Below are 16,922 nucleotides of genomic sequence, written 5' to 3'. Positions count from 1 at the left end.
ATATAGCTAACATCTGCTACAGCCTACGGGACCAACACGCTACTTCTGCTACTTCCTTAGCAGCAAGGCACGCAGTAATGGCGGTGCTGCTTTACTTCCGTGTTTCGCCGGATTTGTCTATAGAAACCTGTGATTCTAACGGCCGCTGAAGTGACGCGATGACTTTACCAGTCAGCGATTGGCTCTTATTTAGAAGGCGGGACTTATTCCGCCATAATGCGCGTTACACTTTCTCCCATTCAAAACAATACGAGTGACATGTCTTGTGTTATTCTATAGTCTTTGGTTATAGATTACATTATTTTAATTTGTTGGTGAACTAACCCTTTAATGGGTGGAGTTGTGTTTAGCGATAGGGTTTAGGGTGTGGTTGGACTGTCTAGCTCCACCCATTTCTTCCACCATCATTCGTTCGGCAATCTGTGATGCACGATGTGAATAACAACCTGTTCTAGGTACAAAGCCAATTTGCTTGTAAAACAGTCATTTTTATGTTGTAGTTTTTATACTACCCCCATATTAATGGAAGAATCTAATGGATATAAGAAACGCATTCATACTATTAAGCTGCATATCAATCTTTCTCTAACGCCAATATCAAAGTTTTAATGGCTGTATAACAAAATACACACAGTCCGCATGTTACTGAATGATTGTTTGGCCCCAAATCTATAAATAACCTCTCTCTCCACCATGAGACGGTAGCTATTTTGGGTCTGGGGATTTTGAGCTGTGTTTAGGGGTAGAGGTGCCAGGCGGACGAGACGGACACAGATCGTTTCAGACCGTATGAGAAGACCATCCAAATCACAGCGACTTTCTCTGCCTTTTCTTTAGTGTTTGTCAACAGAGCAAACACGAACAGGCGTCTACTAGCGTTTGATGAAGACAGTCTGAGGGTAAGTCTACACATGCACAGACATCAACAGTTTGCCGTGTTACAGTCAATACTATCTGGGCCAGAGACATCAAACAGTTTACATGAAATCACTGCTACTGATCTCAGTTTAATCTAATCAGCCAATATTCATCTGAGACTATTCAAATGAGTCCTGGTTTAGAGTAATGGGATGAGATGTTTGCTGCATGCAGTGTTGACTGTCTTTATCCGAGAAGTATAAGGGGTTGTAAAGAGTTGTGTTGTGAACAGTTGGCCATCAAACAAACAAATGTCTCTGTTTATTCAATATAAAATATGGGAACATGTAACATCACTGCTGTTTCCATGCTTTAAAACTTGTTACATTACTGGATTTTAGATATGCATCAAAGTTAGCAAAATGTTTGAGATAAATATAGCTGTTCAAAAGAAATGGCACTATAGCCTCACATTAGGCAAATGCAGCATATTTAACATCAATAAAGCTGCGCTTTAACTGTAATATTATATGGCATTACTGTTAATTTAGTGTCCATTCATCAATGGATGGGAATATGTTGTCATTCACACATGTAAATGTCTTCTGCTCTTCTTCTTAGGAGGAATAGTTCACCCAAACATTACAATACTGGCATCATTTATTCACTCTCATGTCTCCTCAAACCCGTAGGACAATCTTTCTTAATGGAAACACAAAAGGAGAAAATCTGAAGACTGTTTTCCTTGCTCTGTCCCATGAAATTACAATTACTTGTAATTAACAGCTTACTGGATGAGTTCAATTTTAGCCTGTCTCTCACATATGACTTTAGAAGATTTGTAATATAGTGCACAATCCATAGACCATATGGTGCTTTAATGGTGCTTCTGAGTCCCCATTCATTGTGATTGCGGGCAGAATTTCATGAAAGAAATAAAGTTGTACAGGTTTGGAATGGCATGAGGGGGCGTAAAGATGACAAAAGATTTATTTTTGAATCTTTAAATCAGGTTTGCATTTTGTCTTTTCCTCAGTACTGGGAGTGATCATGAAGTCCACTCCTTCTCCTCCTCCAGCATTTGTTCGAGTCAGCGAGCGAGACCTGACAGAGATCGAGCTTCATTCGGTCGACTCCATCAATGACCTGCACCGCACACACTCTGAACAGCACAGCAAAGGTATTTCATCACTGTATATATGAAATCCTTATCGGTTTCTATACAACTCACACCTACCTTTGACTGTCAGGTGTTCAGCCACCCCGTCCACCACCTCCTTCCACCAACGGGAACCTCCAGATGCAGGATCGGGCAGTTGTTTATCAAACAGGTCAACCAGTGAGAAGGCCCTGTGTGAGCCGACTGAATGACATTTGCACTTCCACTAGGCGACACTATTTCTTAGCATGTGCAGCCATCATTGCGTTCCTCCTTACTCTCATTCTTATCTTCAGTTTTTTAGGTGAGAAAATCTGTTTGTTAAAGCTGAAATTCTGAAATGAATGTGTTTTAAGGCTAAACTGAAAGAAATGTTTTTGCTTCAATACAAGTCAAGCTCCATTGACAGCTTTTGTGGAATTTTGTCAAACTTTGCCCCACACGGTGATGGAAAAAATATGAGATGGGAGGAAAAATACATTTTCAATGCTTTTGTGTTGTCTCACAAAATTATTGCGTTCCCCCGAGAAACTTTGCATTCTTACGGAACCCCTAAAGGGACGTGGTGATGGAACAAAAAATATGATGGTAGGAAAAAAATTAAAGGTGCCCTCGAATGAAAAATTTAATTTAACTTGGCATAGTCAAATAACAAGAGTTCAGTACATGGAAATGACATACAGTGAGTCTCAAACTCCATTGTTTCCTCCTTCTTATATAAATCTCATTTCTTTAAAAGACCTCCGAAGAACAGGCGAATCTCAACATAACACCGACTGTTACGTAACAGCCGGGGTGTACGCCCCAATATTTGCATATGCCAGCCCATGTTCCCAACATTATGAAAGGCATTAGACAAGGGCAGCCAGTTAATGTCTGGATGTGCACAGCTGAATCATCAGACTAGGTAAGCAAGCAAGAACAATAGCGAAAAATGGCAGATGGAGCAATAATAACTGACATGATCCATGATATCATGATATTTTTAGTGATATTTGTAAATTGTCTTTCTAAATGTTTCGTTAGCATGTTGCTAATGTACTGTTAAATGTGGTTAAAGTTACCATTGTTTCTTACTGTATTCACGGAGACAAGAGTCGTTGCTATTTTCATTTTTAAACACTTGCAGTCTGTATAATTCATAAACACAACTTCATTCTTTATAAATCTCTCCAACAGTGTAGCATTAGCCGTTAGCCACGGAGCACAGCCTCAAATTCATTCAGAATCAAATGTAAACAATATAACAGTATACAATACTCACATAATCCGGCGCATGCATGCCGCATGCATGACGAACACTTTGTAAAGATCCATTTGAGGGTTATATTAGCTGTGTAAACTTTGTTTATGCACTGTTCAAGGCAAGCGCGAGCTCCGTGGGCGTGGAGCACGAGAATTAAAGGGCCAGTAGCCCTGAATCGGCTCATTTATAATGATGCCCCAAAATAGGCAGTTAAAAAAATGAATTAAAAAAAATCTATGGGGTATTTTGAGCTGAAACTTCACAGACACATTCAGGGGACACCTTAGACTTATATTACATCTTTTTAAAAAAAGTTCGTGTTCGCTCAAAATTTTGCAAGTAAACGCAAAGTTTATTGGGGGAACACAAAACTTTTGTGAGAGAATGCAAAGGCATTTAAATATATTTTTTATATTTAAAAATATACCTTTAGGGGCTCTGTACATTCTTTTGCATAAGTATCGTGTTGCCCCCAGAAATTTTGCATTCTCTCAAAAAGAATCACGTTCCCCCTGTAAATTTTGCGTTCTCTCGCAAAAATGCCACTTTCTTCCAAGAAACATTGCGTTTTCTCTCACAAAACTATTTAGTTTGCAGAAGCACTGAAATGTAGTTATTCCTCCAACCTCATCATATTATTTCCATCATGAAAGTTTTACAAGAGAATGCAAAAGCATTGAAATATAATTTTCCCTCCCATCTTATTGGAGTGAAGCTCGTAATTTTAAAGCGCTTGAATTATTCAGTAAGATTTTTAAAATTTGTGCTGTAAAGTTGTCTAAATTTGTCATTTTTGAAGTGGGAATACATTTTCTATACTTTCTTTTTGTGCCTTACTTTAACTGCAGTTTTTGTTGTTAAATTGTCCAAATGACTTTCTGTGGTAATCATCATTATTCCACGGATGCTGTTGACGGAGCTTTTTGAACATATTGAACCTGGAACATTAATTTAGAGAGCCTGTTAAACTGTTATTTCACCAAATAATATCTGTTTTCTGTTACTAACCCTCCAGTCCAGCAGAGCAGTGCTCTCCACACACTTCTGGAGATGGTGAAACAGAAACAGGAAACAGCTGAAGACATCTCCCAACTCTTACAACAACTGCACAAGCTGCACATCAACCTCACAGGGCAGCGACCATAAGAACATAAGACTCGACACAAACACTACTGCACTGTGACAACACTGAGAGAAGAGCTCTGATTATGAGTCTGCTAATGATTGAGAACTTTACATCAATGTGTGATTCTCTGTTTAAAGTCTTCTATTACTCTGGTGCAATCCATTAGTCAGTTATCTTGCTCAAAAACATTCAGTTACTCTGTTTAAAAGACAATAATGTAGTGATTTTTAAGTGTTTTTTCACCAGTATTGTTTCGTACACTTGTAAATTAGCTTCACTCCAGCAAATGATAAAACAAAACCACACTAGGAAATATGGAAAGAATATGAATAATATATTTTAATTTGTTGATATCACTGTAAACAAACTTATTAAATTGTGATATAAAACATGCTTGATCGAGGATGTTTTGAATGAGCAAGAACATTCACTATGGAAAGTGATTGCACAATGACTGTAAATAATTATATAGACCATGATGTTCTATTTAATAAGAAAAAAAATCATTTTAAAAGAAATAAAAATAAATGATAAATTACATGGTTCTTACATTTTGTTGGGTTTTTGAAGCACTTTAAAGTTAAAATGAAATCAAAATTGTCCCAATTTACTATTAATTATGTTCCTGGTCTTTTTGTCAATGATTTATATGTGCTCTTAAAATGACTTTCCATTTCTGCTTATGTCACTTAGGCCATGGGGTTATAGAGTGCAACAGTCAGATTCTAGAAGTAAAAATCCCATTTATTTTCTCCATAAATGGGATTATAATTTATAAACTTTTAACAGACCATTCTTCATTACTTCTAATGATTATATATATATATATATATATATATATATATATATATATATATATATATATATACAGCTCAAGACTTGAGCTTAACAGCCTTTATAAAAGAACTACAATCTCATGAAAAGAATAGAACTACAATCTCATGAAGCACAGCAAATGATATTGTTGAAATAAAAACAAATATTTAAGTAGTTTGATTAGGGAGACTCGATCACGGGAGTGGATGGGCACTAGAAAGTTATTTTGCCCTGATTTGCTTGTTTCGATTCTCTGATTGTTGGAAATTTCATTGCAGAATCATGGGCAATGTAGTTTTTCACCAGAAATCGTGCTGTTAAAAATTAACAGCTGTTATATATATATATATATAACAGCTGTTAATTTTTAACAGCATGAACAATATAATTTGCTGTGCTTCATGAGATTGTAGTTCTATTCTTTTCATGAGATTGTAGTTCTTTTATAAAGGCTGTTAAGTACACAGTCTTGAACCTTTATTTTCAAATAGTTTTTTTGCTTCAAATTAAAGTTTTACTTCACCTCGTAGCTTGTTGGTTTGGTTAATAGCTTATGACCTTTTAAGAAAGACTTTTTTAAAGTCCCTTCAGGAAAAATGAATGGTAAAAAATACTTCTGGAATGGTTGCACTCTGTTGGATAATGTTAATAAATAGTTAAATTGCTATTTAGGCAATGTTTAGCAAAGATTCAAGTCTAACCTCATTCTAGTATGTATAACACCCACTTTTCGCCATCCAAGCAATTCCTGATGGATAAACTCAAGTCTTGCTCTACTTTTTTTTTATTGAATATTCTATTTAACTCATAAATGCCACATTACAGAAATTAAATGGGTTGCAAAAAGGGTTTCACATTGACTTTTAACATGTATGCCTTCATTGTTGTTGGATGAATCAAAAGCATCTATTCCAATCGCTATTGAGTCAGTGTGTGGTTTATAATCAGGGGAAATCAGGACAGCACACTGTTCTTAGGAACTTCTTTGCTCACATTGTTCTCCACTCCATCCTTCATAACACAAACACTTGAACTTTGACCTCATGTCACTGAGAGGAAGAGCTTCATGGGTACCATGTAGAGGGATCATGTAACCTGAGTGAGGGTCCCGTCGAGCGCAGCGTCCATGGGCGTTACACATTCTTCCGCTGCAGTTCCTCACACTGGCCTGCAGGGCGGTGACATACTCTCCTAATACTGAGCCTAGGTAATCACGCAAGAGGGCGCACTGCCGCTGGAGAAAGACAGAAACGTGTTATATCATAACTCCAGCCATGAGTAATGAGACGTCTAAAATAGAATAATATAAATTTTCAGTTTGTGTACTGATAAAGTTTGGATTTATACAACAGAAATTATATCATTAGGTTATCACACAAAGGTAAATTTTACACACAATTAAGTTTGCTGACCTTGGACTTGGCAAAACTCAGTTCGCCCCATAACACAACTCCAGCGGCACCTAAAGCAGCACTCTCACCTAGTGTGTGCTCCAAATCTGTCTAAAAAAAGATATACACATATTATGATACAGTTTCACACAATAATATAGGCTAGTTTTTCAAGTCAGATCAGCCAAAGAATAAAGACACTGTAAGCTTGAAACATGCTCCATGAAAGTATGTGAATGCTGTAGAATGGGTCAGCGCAAGCGTTGTTCATGTTAATCAAAACTACTTAAAAACAACTTTGGTAAATGAAATAAAGCTGAAATAAAATATTAATATAATTAGATGAAAAACTTATACCAAATTAAAATTAGATATGTTTGCTTGGAAACTGAATAAGTACAAAAATAACTGAAATAAAGGAAACTATTAAAATAAGATGTAAATATTAGATGAAAAAAAATAGTACTAAAATTAATATAAAAATTAAAAAGTAAAGCCTGAAATAAAATAAAACTATTTAGAAATGTAAGCTAATAAAAATGACAATTAACTAAAGTGTAAACTAAAATTAAAATGAAAATTGAAAATATACAAATAAAAACTAATTGAAAATATTAATAAAACTATTATAGTATTTAAATAATACTATACAATAACACTGGCCAGAGCTCGGGATTTACCAATATTATATTTTGGCCATTTCTGAATTATTTTCATATTAACAATAACCTATAAATGTCTTATATAAAAATCTATAATATTATAAAATAAAAAAAATACAAAAATTAAATTAAAATAAAACAACGAAAGCTAAAAATCATTTAAATGCTACAGCTGAATTTGAAAAATGGATATTAATTTTAAAGGTTACTTTTAACTGTTAATAAAATGTTTTTTAAAGATGACCTTTTATTGAATCTATCGCCCCCTTGTGTACGGAGGTTAGTTACAGCCACAGTAACAAACAAAAAACAAACAAAAAAAACATGCTAAGTATGTAGACTAATGGATTGTATTGTATTGGGGTTACAGTGCATTGGCCAAGAATTTATATAGTTTCATTGAGCTTGGATCTGGGCTAAAAGAGAACCATCCACTTGAAGATTGAGAATGAGGCGAGTCACCCTATTACTATACTGGGCAAAACCCCCTCCTCTATCAGTGTCTATTCTGGGTGGAGGTGAAGAGCCCACTAACGTATGATAAGACGGGACCTCGGAGCTCTGACCTTCACAGTGTGAAACATGTGGAATCGGTCAGGGTGTTCTTGTGTAGGTACCTGATTCAGGAATGTCAATGTGTGTGTGAACGCCAATCTGGCGTAGGGAAAAACAGGAAGTGCTTCAGTGCCAGGTGAATGCTGGGATGCCACTCGGAGGGCCTCAAGTACACGATGCCTCACCATTAGTTGAGCATGTGTGTGTCCTGCCAGTTTACGCCATAAATAAATGCTGGGATACAGGGCAGTGGAGTGTTGCCATAGAAACGCCAGTCTATCGTTCAAACTCTCAGTGCCATTGTGGCACTGCCCCGTGTATCCGCTCTGTCCTTGGCCATGATTGTTAAAGCAACCAGGAAACCCATAAAACCCCCATAATCCATTTGGACAGAGGCGAACACCAAGGCGCAGAGTCTTTTCCATAAACTCTCTTGCTGCTAATTCAAACTCCGCCTTCGCCTCGGATTTCACTTCCTCCTCTGACATATCTGGATGTTCCAACCTAACCAGCTTTTTAGAAAATTTACGATAAACAATTCTGGTTCCGAAGTTCCACATCCATATGGGCTGCCATGCCTCCCAGTCTAGCACAGCTAATCCACTGAACGTCTGTCTCAACACTTCAGTGATCTGCGCCTCAGCCAATGAGAGATGAGCCTTTAGGGATCCTTGTTGAGGCAGGCCACCATTGACTTTTAACTCCTGACGGTTGATGTAGGGGTAGAGGCCCAGACGGCGCTGATAAAATATGCTCATCTTCTGACCTTGAAATCTCTGCTGTGAGTTATGTATAATGTTGTACTGATGCAGCGGCAGGGAGACACCATATCGACGCTGACACCGAGCTGTAGGCATATTCCAGACCACTGAAAAGCCACGCCTCCCGATGACAGACTCCACCCCCTGAACCATGTTCTGAACAGGGTTGCTGGGAGACAAAATGATTGACAGGGCTAAGGTGAAGATGGGATGTGGAATAGAAGATCTCAAAAGCATGCCTATGGAATACACACAATTAGTGTCATTCATATTAAGAATCATACCTTGCAGCAAATAATCTATTGAGTCTGGAGCTATTAAAATTATGTGATTAGTTTAAGAATTAAACTCCTATGATTTTTTTCTAGGGAATATAGGGGATATCCAGTGTTTTAAGGTCCTACACTCCACTAAAGATGCAATAAAATTTTGACCTCTCTATCACCATCTGAGCTTGAAACTTACAATTCCAAGTTACTTGTGGTTTGTTTTTTGTTGGCACTGCTTATGCTGCCTTCATGTGCCATCGGAAATTTGATAATTCCAACTTCTGAAGTCGTGATTACGAGCTAATCGCATTTAAGTTTCGAAATGGGAGGACATTCATGTTAAATTTTTACCTAGGAAATTCGTATTTACGATAATTCCAATAGCAAGTGTACGGAAGAGGATTAGGGCCAAGCAATAATAAAAAAATAAAACCATCTCGAGATTAAAGTTGTTAAATTTCGAGAAAAAAGTCGTTAAATTATGAGAACAAATTCGTAATTTAACGAATTTGTTCTCGTAATTTAACTTTTTTCTTGTAATTTAATGAGTTTATTCTCAACATTTTATCTCGACTTTTTTCTCGAAATTTAATGACATTTTTCTCATAATTTAACGAATTTGTTCTCGTAATTTGACGACTTTTTTCTCGTAATTTAATGACTTTATTCTCAACATTTTAGCTCGACTTTTTTCTCGAAATTTAACGACATTTTTCTCATAATTTAATGAATTTGTTCTCGTAATTTGACAACTTTTTTCTCGTAATTTAATGACTTTATTCTCAACATTTTAGCTCGACTTTTTTCTCGAAATTTAACGACATTTTTCTCATAATTTAACGAATTTGTTCTCGTAATTTGACAACTTTTTTCTCGTAATTTAATGACTTTATTCTCAACATTTTATCTCGACTTTTTTCTCGAAATTTAACGAGTTTTTTTCTCGTAATTTAAAGAGTTTATTCTCAACATTTTATCTCGACTTTTTTCTCGAAATTTAATGAGTTTTTTTCTCGTAATTTAACAAGTTTATTCACAACATTTTATCTCAACTTTTTTCTCGAAATTTAACGACATTTTTCTCATAATTTAACGAATTTGTTCTCGTAATTTGACGACTTTTTTCTCGTAATTTAATGACTTTATTCTCAACATTTTATCTCGACTTTTTTCTCGAAATTTAACGAGTTTATTCTCAACATTTTAACTACTAATGCTGTTTTTTTCAAAAGTATGTTAAAGAGTTAGTTCACCCAAAAATTAAAATTATGTCATTTATTACTTACCCTCATGCCGTTCCACACCCGTAAGACCTTTGTTAATCTTCGGAACACAAATTAAGATATTTTAGTTGAAATCTGATGGCTCAGTGAGGCCTCCATAGGGAGCAATGACACTTCCTCTCTCAAGATCCATAAAGGTACTAAAAACATATTTAAATCGGTTCATGTGAGTACAGTGCTTCAATATTATTATTATAAAGCAACGAGAATATTTTTGGAGCGCCAAAGTGATGGCCGATTTCAAAACACTGCTTCAGGAAGATTCGGAGCACAAATGAATCAGTGTATCGAATCGGCAGTTCGGAGCGCCAAAGTCACGTGATTTCAGCCGTTGGCAGTTTGACACGCAATCTGAATCATGATTCGATACACTGATTCATTTATGCTCCGAATCTTCCTAAAGCTTGTTTTGAATTCGGCCATCACTAAATAAGTCGTTATTTTGGGGTTTTTTGGCGCACCAAAAATATTCTCGTTGCTTTATAATATTAATGTTGAACCACTGTACTCACATGAACTGATTTAAATATGTTTTAGTACCTTTATGGATCTTTATGGATCCCTATGAAGGCCTCACGGAGCCATCGGATTTCAACTAAAATATCTTAATTTGTGTTCCGAAGATTAAAGAAGGTCTTACGGGTGTGGAACGGCATGAGGGTAAGTAATAAATGACAGAATTTTCATTTTTGGGTGAACTAACCCTTTAAGTTCGCAGCTCCATTGTTGCAGTAAACTTTCACAACGTTCCTGAATGAATAATTTATTAGATGTACGCTGGTCTGTTATTGTAGGGACATCGACTTTACATTTCCACGCCCCTAAACATGACGCGGAACAAAGCAAACTGTGATTGCTTGCGTTACATGTCAGTCAAACGTCCTCTTGGGTGGTCCTTGGCCAATGAAAGCTACGACAGAGTCCAGACCTTCTGCCATCAGTCAGAAGGTCTGGCTACGCAAGACAAGGTACCGCTCCTCTGCATAAATGTGATGGTTAAGGTATACCTACGATTGCCTGATCACCATATCAGGACATATACATAATGAAAGCAAGAACAGTTTTGAACATTTATTTATTTTTTATGTACTTACTCAATAATTGATGTTCTGTTCATTTGTACCAAAAAACATTTTCATAGTGCACCTTTAAAAAATCCTTCATCACACTGCAATACCATTTAAAATCTAAATCTAATGAAGGTAAAAAGGTGTTTATAAAAACATTTTAAGAAATTATAAAAAAAGAAGAAGAAAATACCAGTTGCAGGTCATAATATAAACACTTTACTTATACATTTACATACACTACCGTTCAAAAGTTTAGGGTTTTTAATTAAAGGTGCTCTAAGTGATCCTGGGTGGAGTAACTTCCTGTTGACGTTTGAAGTGTTGTCAAACAAAACAGAGGCTAGCTAGAACCCCACCCTCCCCATTTCACAATATTACTATTTTACTGTACTTTTGGAGTAAGCAGTGAGTATAAGAGATTTCATTCAAAAACATTTAAATATCTTACTTATCTCAAACTTTTGAAAAATAGTGTGAAATTTAAAATAAAACCCCAATGTTGATAAAAGGAAATGCCAAAGGGATTGTTATGCATCAACTTCCCAACCTCAAATGTGATTATATTAAATGACACGCACAAGCACAAAACTTGAAAAGTTATATAGCATTTTTATTTTTGATAAAACCCTTTGAAAGCAACAGATAATCTCATCAAATACATTTCTTTTAGAGGGTTGTGATAAAAGATGGACCTTTCAATCATTAAAAAACAAAATAAATAACAGTTAAAACAAAGTAAACTCTGATTAAGGCACATTCAGATTGTCACAGTATTTCCAGTCAACACAGTTCAAACAGACTGACGCTCACTGTTTGTTTATCCCTGAATAATTCCAGACTGGAGTGTAGCATGAGTTTCAGATGTCCTTGTGCATCCAGAAGATGGGCAACCCTCTGTTGTCTGTGTACGGTGTTTGCTCCAAAGTCTGACTTACTGGAGCCCAGGATGACGGAGGACAAGATGGAGGAGGTGGAGGAGCAGAAATAGGCGGAGGAGGTGGTGGAGGAGGACCGGAGAGTGGAGGAGGAGGAGGTGGTGGTGGAGGACCGGAGAGTGGAGGAGGAGGAGGTGGTGGAGGAGGAGGTAAACAGAAGGTGTAGATGGTGCAGGATTGTTAAACAACTTAACATCACTCTTTCTCTCTTCCTCCTCAATCTCTGTGCTTCTACAGAACTTGTGCAGCACCTCCATAGGCATGAAGGAGGCCAGCGTCCCAACACTTTGGACAGGTTTGGACAGCACAAACCCCAGATGGGCGTAGAAGTGTTGCTTATCATGGGTGGTTAGGCACAATCGGGTGCAGCCCCGTCCTTTGGCATAGCGTTCAACAGCCTCCATCAGGATACGGCCGTATCCCTTCCCTCGCAGCATGCTGCTCACCACCACCGACTCCACAAACAAACTACGGCTCCCCAGAACACGGGACAAGCGGGCGTGGCCTATTACCTTCTCGTCTTGACTCCGCCTCTCCCCCTTCAGCAGCAGGAGACACACAGGATAGCTGTGGCTCGACTGGCGGAGCGAGTGAATTCGCGCCCCCATGCTGCGTTGCCATTGGGCATTGAGTAATTCAGCACACGCCTCCACTAAGTCCCAGCGCTCATGAAGAGGTTCGATACGAACTACTGCGCAGCTCACGTCGCCATCGCACCTGCACACACGCCAAGCACACGGGGTCAACACTGGGGTCAATGAGCGTCGCTTTTAAACGAAACTGGAGTTATTTTGCAGTTTAACAGTCTTACTTTATTAAAAGAATTGTTCATTGACTAACCCTCATGTTGTACCAAACCTGTGTGACTTTTTTCTTTTGTGGAACACATATACACACACAATATATATATTTTTTACTACAATAAAAGTCAAAACAACATGTTGTTTTGGACCCCATTGACTTTCATTGTGGACAAACAAAAACAGTTTTCAGTTCAATAGAAGAAGAAACTTCATACAGGTTTGAAACCACATGAGAGTGAGTAAATGACAGAATTTTGTTTTTAAATGGATTTTACACCCAAACATGAACATTTTTCCTCCATTAAGAGCCATGCAGTGTGCGGAACAGAGGAGTATCCACTTGATTTCATTAAAATCACTTATTTTCGACTGTTATTTCTTTAACTTGCTGCAACAGTTGTCAGTTGTTTTCAACGCTCAACATTTTTCATCACCATCACTTCCACATGATAAAAGAGCACAGCACTGAAGCAACAAACACGAGCAAAAACAATGGCAACAACCTATTTAATGAGTAGTTTTTTCTCATAGCACATATAATTTATAAAACTAACATTTTTTTTTCTCTGCTGAAGTTAAATTAGCAGAGGAAGCTGTGGTCTTGATGTGTGGCTGTTGGGTTTGTCTGAATGTGTGATTCTTCTGTTACACATGGACTTCATGCTAATGTGAACTATAGTTTAGAAAAGAATATGACTGAAGCTTTCACATTTGTGTTCAAGTTCAGTTTAGACACGTTTTCAATATGTTTATGAGCTATGCAGATTTGCAGGTCAGAGTTCACTAAATTCACTACAAACTTCTTTGCACTTGCTCGCATTTCTATGTATAAATGGATGGATGAATGGATCACCCAAAAATGAACATTCAGTCATTAATTATTCACCTTCACATTGTTCCAAACCTATTTATTGTATGGGAGGAAAACTCTTTCCACAGCAGAAAGAAAGTCACCCCAGTTGGGAACAACATAAGGGAGAGTAAATCATTACAGAATTTTTTTTTTTTTGTTGAACTATCCCATTAAATCTAGTAGCCATCTGACTTTTTCAATGCACCTAAAGAGCAGGGTGGGCAATGGTCAATATAATTCTGATATATAATACAGCAGTTTGTTACCGCAAATGATAAGCACAAAAACAGCTAAAATGAAAAACTGCATATTACGAATATTGCTGGATCTTTGCTTTTGTTCCTCTTTTGTAAGTCGCTTTGGATAAAAGCGTCTGCTAAATGCATAAAAGTAATTGTAAAATGTAAATGAATGATAGTAATAATTTCTAAAATCAAAGACAGAACCATCAATGGACTAAAGGATGCAAATTCAGCATGCCGACATAAACCATAATCCATTTTCACTTCAAAATAAAAAGCACAAATCTATTAAAATATAAACACAGAAAAGTTTGTGAATAAAATAACCAGCCTCACCTGCAGCGCTCAGAGAGACAGAACTACCAGTTAATATTTCAAAACTATCTCTCATGCAACTGAGGGTTAAAATCAGGAAACAAGAGGCTTTCTATGTAAGCTCCCTTTAACACTGGCCTGGAGTCAGTTTAGTTAGTTCTCATGTATTAATTACTTTGGTTTTAGAGGCTGGTTGTAGATCAGTAATGAAAGGAAACAACTTTCAACAGCTTCTTTTTTTTACTTTAACAGGCCAAGTGTGAAATGCTGATGGGAAGTATGTGGGTTTTTGAAAAGGTTGTGCTATAAACGTTTGCAGGCCCTAATATGGAGAGAGAGAGAGACAGTAAAGCTATTTAAAGTAATTTAACTTGTCCATGGAATAATGGAATTTTATGGTCATTTCTGTCTGGTTTACATTAAAATCAGTTGAGCTCTGGTTTTAAGCTGAACCTTATGAAGTATTTGTTTCATTCAGACTGACAGTGATGCCCAGCCGGACAGAAACACTCAAGTAGGGATATTCTGAATTCTCTAACCTACGAGTCATTCATTCGCCAAAGGCCACGCGGCTCTCTAACAGGAACTGAGAGAAGTTTGATTTAACATTTCTAAATATGGCAAGAGCTTGAGGTATCGTATTATGTTCACAAAATTAATAGCTAAAAGCTATTTCTTTAAAGCAACATTAACAGCATACCGCAACAGTCAAGAGCACAACACGACAGACCGCAAGTCAGAGAAGTGAACAGATAACGTTAAACAAACAGAGCAAGCGGTTACGATTCCCGTTCAACTGCTTGTGAGAGACACATGCAATTTATTTCGGATTTAGTTTATATTAGTTCTTATCTGTGATACCTACATGCTGATAGCTTTATAGCTGTCTTTAGAATCTCCCTCTTCTTCTAGTGGAGCAGATGAAACAGTACGAGTCGATTTACTGCCACCTACAGGACATGTCCAGCTCTTTCCCTCACTACATGGGGGCATTACCTTGTACATTCTGGAATATCGTTATTATTATACCATATGTTTGTGTTTTAATTATCATCATACCATATATTCATATTTTTATATAGACCAAAAGCCCATTTGCAACCACAGAATGTCGTCTTTAGACACAAATTCTGCAAAAGAAGGACGGGGGAGCTTTAAGTTTATAGCACCCCCACCCGACCCCGTCCTTCACATTATGCTTTTCACATAATTACTGTACACATCTGCTATAAACCTTATTTACACCATAAGAGTAGTTCTTTAAAATAATTAAGACCATAATGTAAAACACGCTTACAAAATACTGTACGTTCAATAAATAGCATACAGTACATTCAGAGCTGAAACTTAATGTTATCTTTTTTTAAACACTTCAAACTTGTGGTGTGAGACGCTGAAAAAGTATGATTATGTAGCTTCCAAAGTCTTACATAAACCAACAATTAAAAATATCACACGCAGAATACAACAAATAAATCGACTGCTGTGAACTAGAACAGTGACAGGCTTATGATCAATGAGTAAATCGAACAATATATTGACTTCTGAAGCCAGTTTTTGTGATGTTTACATTCTTTCATGAGGGTTTTTTCCTCAATACTGTTATAGACAGTTGTGTCTAAGTGCTGTTTAAACTATTTAAGACCCAGTGGAGGTCTGTACATTCCACGGGAAAACAAGCAGCTGGACAGACACTGGCTGGAGGACAAACCTCGTGACAGGGACCCTGCAGAATCTTTCTCAGACTTAAAGGTGATAGAGAGGATTTTTTCGTCGACTGAGAATCCAAAGACTGTTACTGAGTTTTTGAAATGAGCGCATGCGTAAGAACAGCCCCCCTCCAAAGGAACGCCTCCCAAAACTCGTGCACGAGTATTGGAACACGAGTGTTTACCACCGGCATGCGCTGTGTCCTGTTTTTTGGATTCATTATGTCGGACTCACCGCAGGTAAGTTGTTACTCCTGTCTCCTGACAAAAACATTGCATGCGGCGCCTGTGGAGTGTGGAAAGTTACTGGAGAGCGCAGCCACGTTCGTCTCTCACAAGGAACGTCACGGCAGTGATTGACAAGCCAGAGGGCCAATCGTTTACGCGATCATCGTTTTTAAGGCCCTGGCTGATGTTTTTAAGGCCCTACCTCGTGCACAGATGATGTATATTAATATTATTACTTTAAGTGCACCTAATACATAGTCTTTTATCAGTTAGTAAAGACAGTTTCAAGTAATATTGCAAAAATGTATAAAACAAAACATCCTCTTTAGCACCTTTAATGCTGAAGAAAATGCCAGCAAGTGTCTCAGAGATTTGAGAAGAGTGACTGTTTAGTCTCACATAGTAAGACGCAATTGTTAACCAGTCTGTTTCTAGTCACAAGTAACTTGTGAGAAATTAGAGACAAAATGCCTCAGCTGCTCAATAGAACCCACTGGAAAGTTTCAAACAATAAACAAACACATTTTAATATTTTTCTAGATAAGTGTAGGGAAAAGTAAATGATAATCAATAAAGGTATATTTCTGTCAACTCATTTAATGTAACTACTACCATGTAAGGTATTGTGTTCAGAACACAGT

General features: G+C 37.2%; 2 protein-coding genes across 4 annotated transcripts; one reads left to right on the top strand and one right to left on the bottom strand.

Annotated features, from left to right (window-relative positions):
- The first annotated feature begins 311 nt into the window (after nucleotides 1–311).
- On the top strand, nucleotides 312–4,929 carry si:dkey-20d21.12 (uncharacterized protein LOC556245 homolog). 2 transcript variants are annotated; one of them, XM_048210237.1, is made up of 5 exons: nucleotides 312–455; nucleotides 838–899; nucleotides 1,895–2,038; nucleotides 2,109–2,321; nucleotides 4,279–4,929. In XM_048210237.1, exons 3-5 carry the CDS (start codon nucleotides 1,909–1,911, stop codon nucleotides 4,407–4,409), a joined length of 474 nt encoding a protein of 157 aa, XP_048066194.1. In that variant the 5' UTR covers nucleotides 312–455; nucleotides 838–899; nucleotides 1,895–1,908; the 3' UTR covers nucleotides 4,410–4,929. The 2 variants fall into 2 exon arrangements, with proteins under 2 accessions (XP_048066194.1, XP_048066193.1); XM_048210236.1 differs by lacking the exon at nucleotides 312–455 and having other exon boundaries at nucleotides 509–899.
- On the bottom strand, nucleotides 4,919–15,273 carry hyal3 (hyaluronidase 3). Of its 2 annotated transcripts, none has more exons than XM_048210234.1 (4): nucleotides 15,210–15,273; nucleotides 7,876–8,813; nucleotides 6,618–6,707; nucleotides 4,919–6,439 (listed from the first exon to the last, which is right to left on the bottom strand). In XM_048210234.1, the coding sequence occupies exons 2-4, from the start codon at nucleotides 8,809–8,811 to the stop codon at nucleotides 6,179–6,181; spliced, it is 1,287 nt and encodes a 428-aa protein (XP_048066191.1). In that variant the 5' UTR covers nucleotides 8,812–8,813; nucleotides 15,210–15,273; the 3' UTR covers nucleotides 4,919–6,178. The 2 variants fall into 2 exon arrangements, with proteins under 2 accessions (XP_048066191.1, XP_048066190.1); XM_048210233.1 differs by lacking the exon at nucleotides 15,210–15,273 and adding an exon at nucleotides 14,366–15,203.
- Between the last annotated feature and the right edge of the window lie 1,649 nt (nucleotides 15,274–16,922).

This window comes from Megalobrama amblycephala, linkage group LG12 (genome assembly GCF_018812025.1).
Source record: "Megalobrama amblycephala isolate DHTTF-2021 linkage group LG12, ASM1881202v1, whole genome shotgun sequence".
In the NCBI taxonomy this organism is placed as follows: domain Eukaryota; kingdom Metazoa; phylum Chordata; class Actinopteri; order Cypriniformes; family Xenocyprididae; genus Megalobrama; species Megalobrama amblycephala.
The sequence above is the reverse complement of the archived record's forward strand: the minus strand, read 5'-3'. Positions and strand labels throughout refer to the sequence as shown.

Coding starts and splice junctions, on each gene's coding strand:
- hyal3 (XM_048210233.1), bottom strand. CDS start 14,420: ATGAGAGATAGTTTTGAAATATTAACTGGTAGTTCTGTCTCTCTGAGC. Junction 8,814..14,365: donor TGTCTCTCTGAGCGCTGCAG/GTGAGGCTGGTT, acceptor TGTATTCCATAG/GCATGCTTTTGAGATCTTCT. Junction 6,440..6,617: donor TGAGTTTTGCCAAGTCCAAG/GTCAGCAAACTT, acceptor GTCTTTCTCCAG/CGGCAGTGCGCCCTCTTGCG.
- si:dkey-20d21.12 (XM_048210237.1), top strand. CDS start 1,909: ATGAAGTCCACTCCTTCTCCTCCTCCAGCATTTGTTCGAGTCAGCGAG. Junction 2,039..2,108: donor CTCTGAACAGCACAGCAAAG/GTATTTCATCAC, acceptor TTTGACTGTCAG/GTGTTCAGCCACCCCGTCCA. Junction 2,322..4,278: donor TCTTATCTTCAGTTTTTTAG/GTGAGAAAATCT, acceptor CTAACCCTCCAG/TCCAGCAGAGCAGTGCTCTC.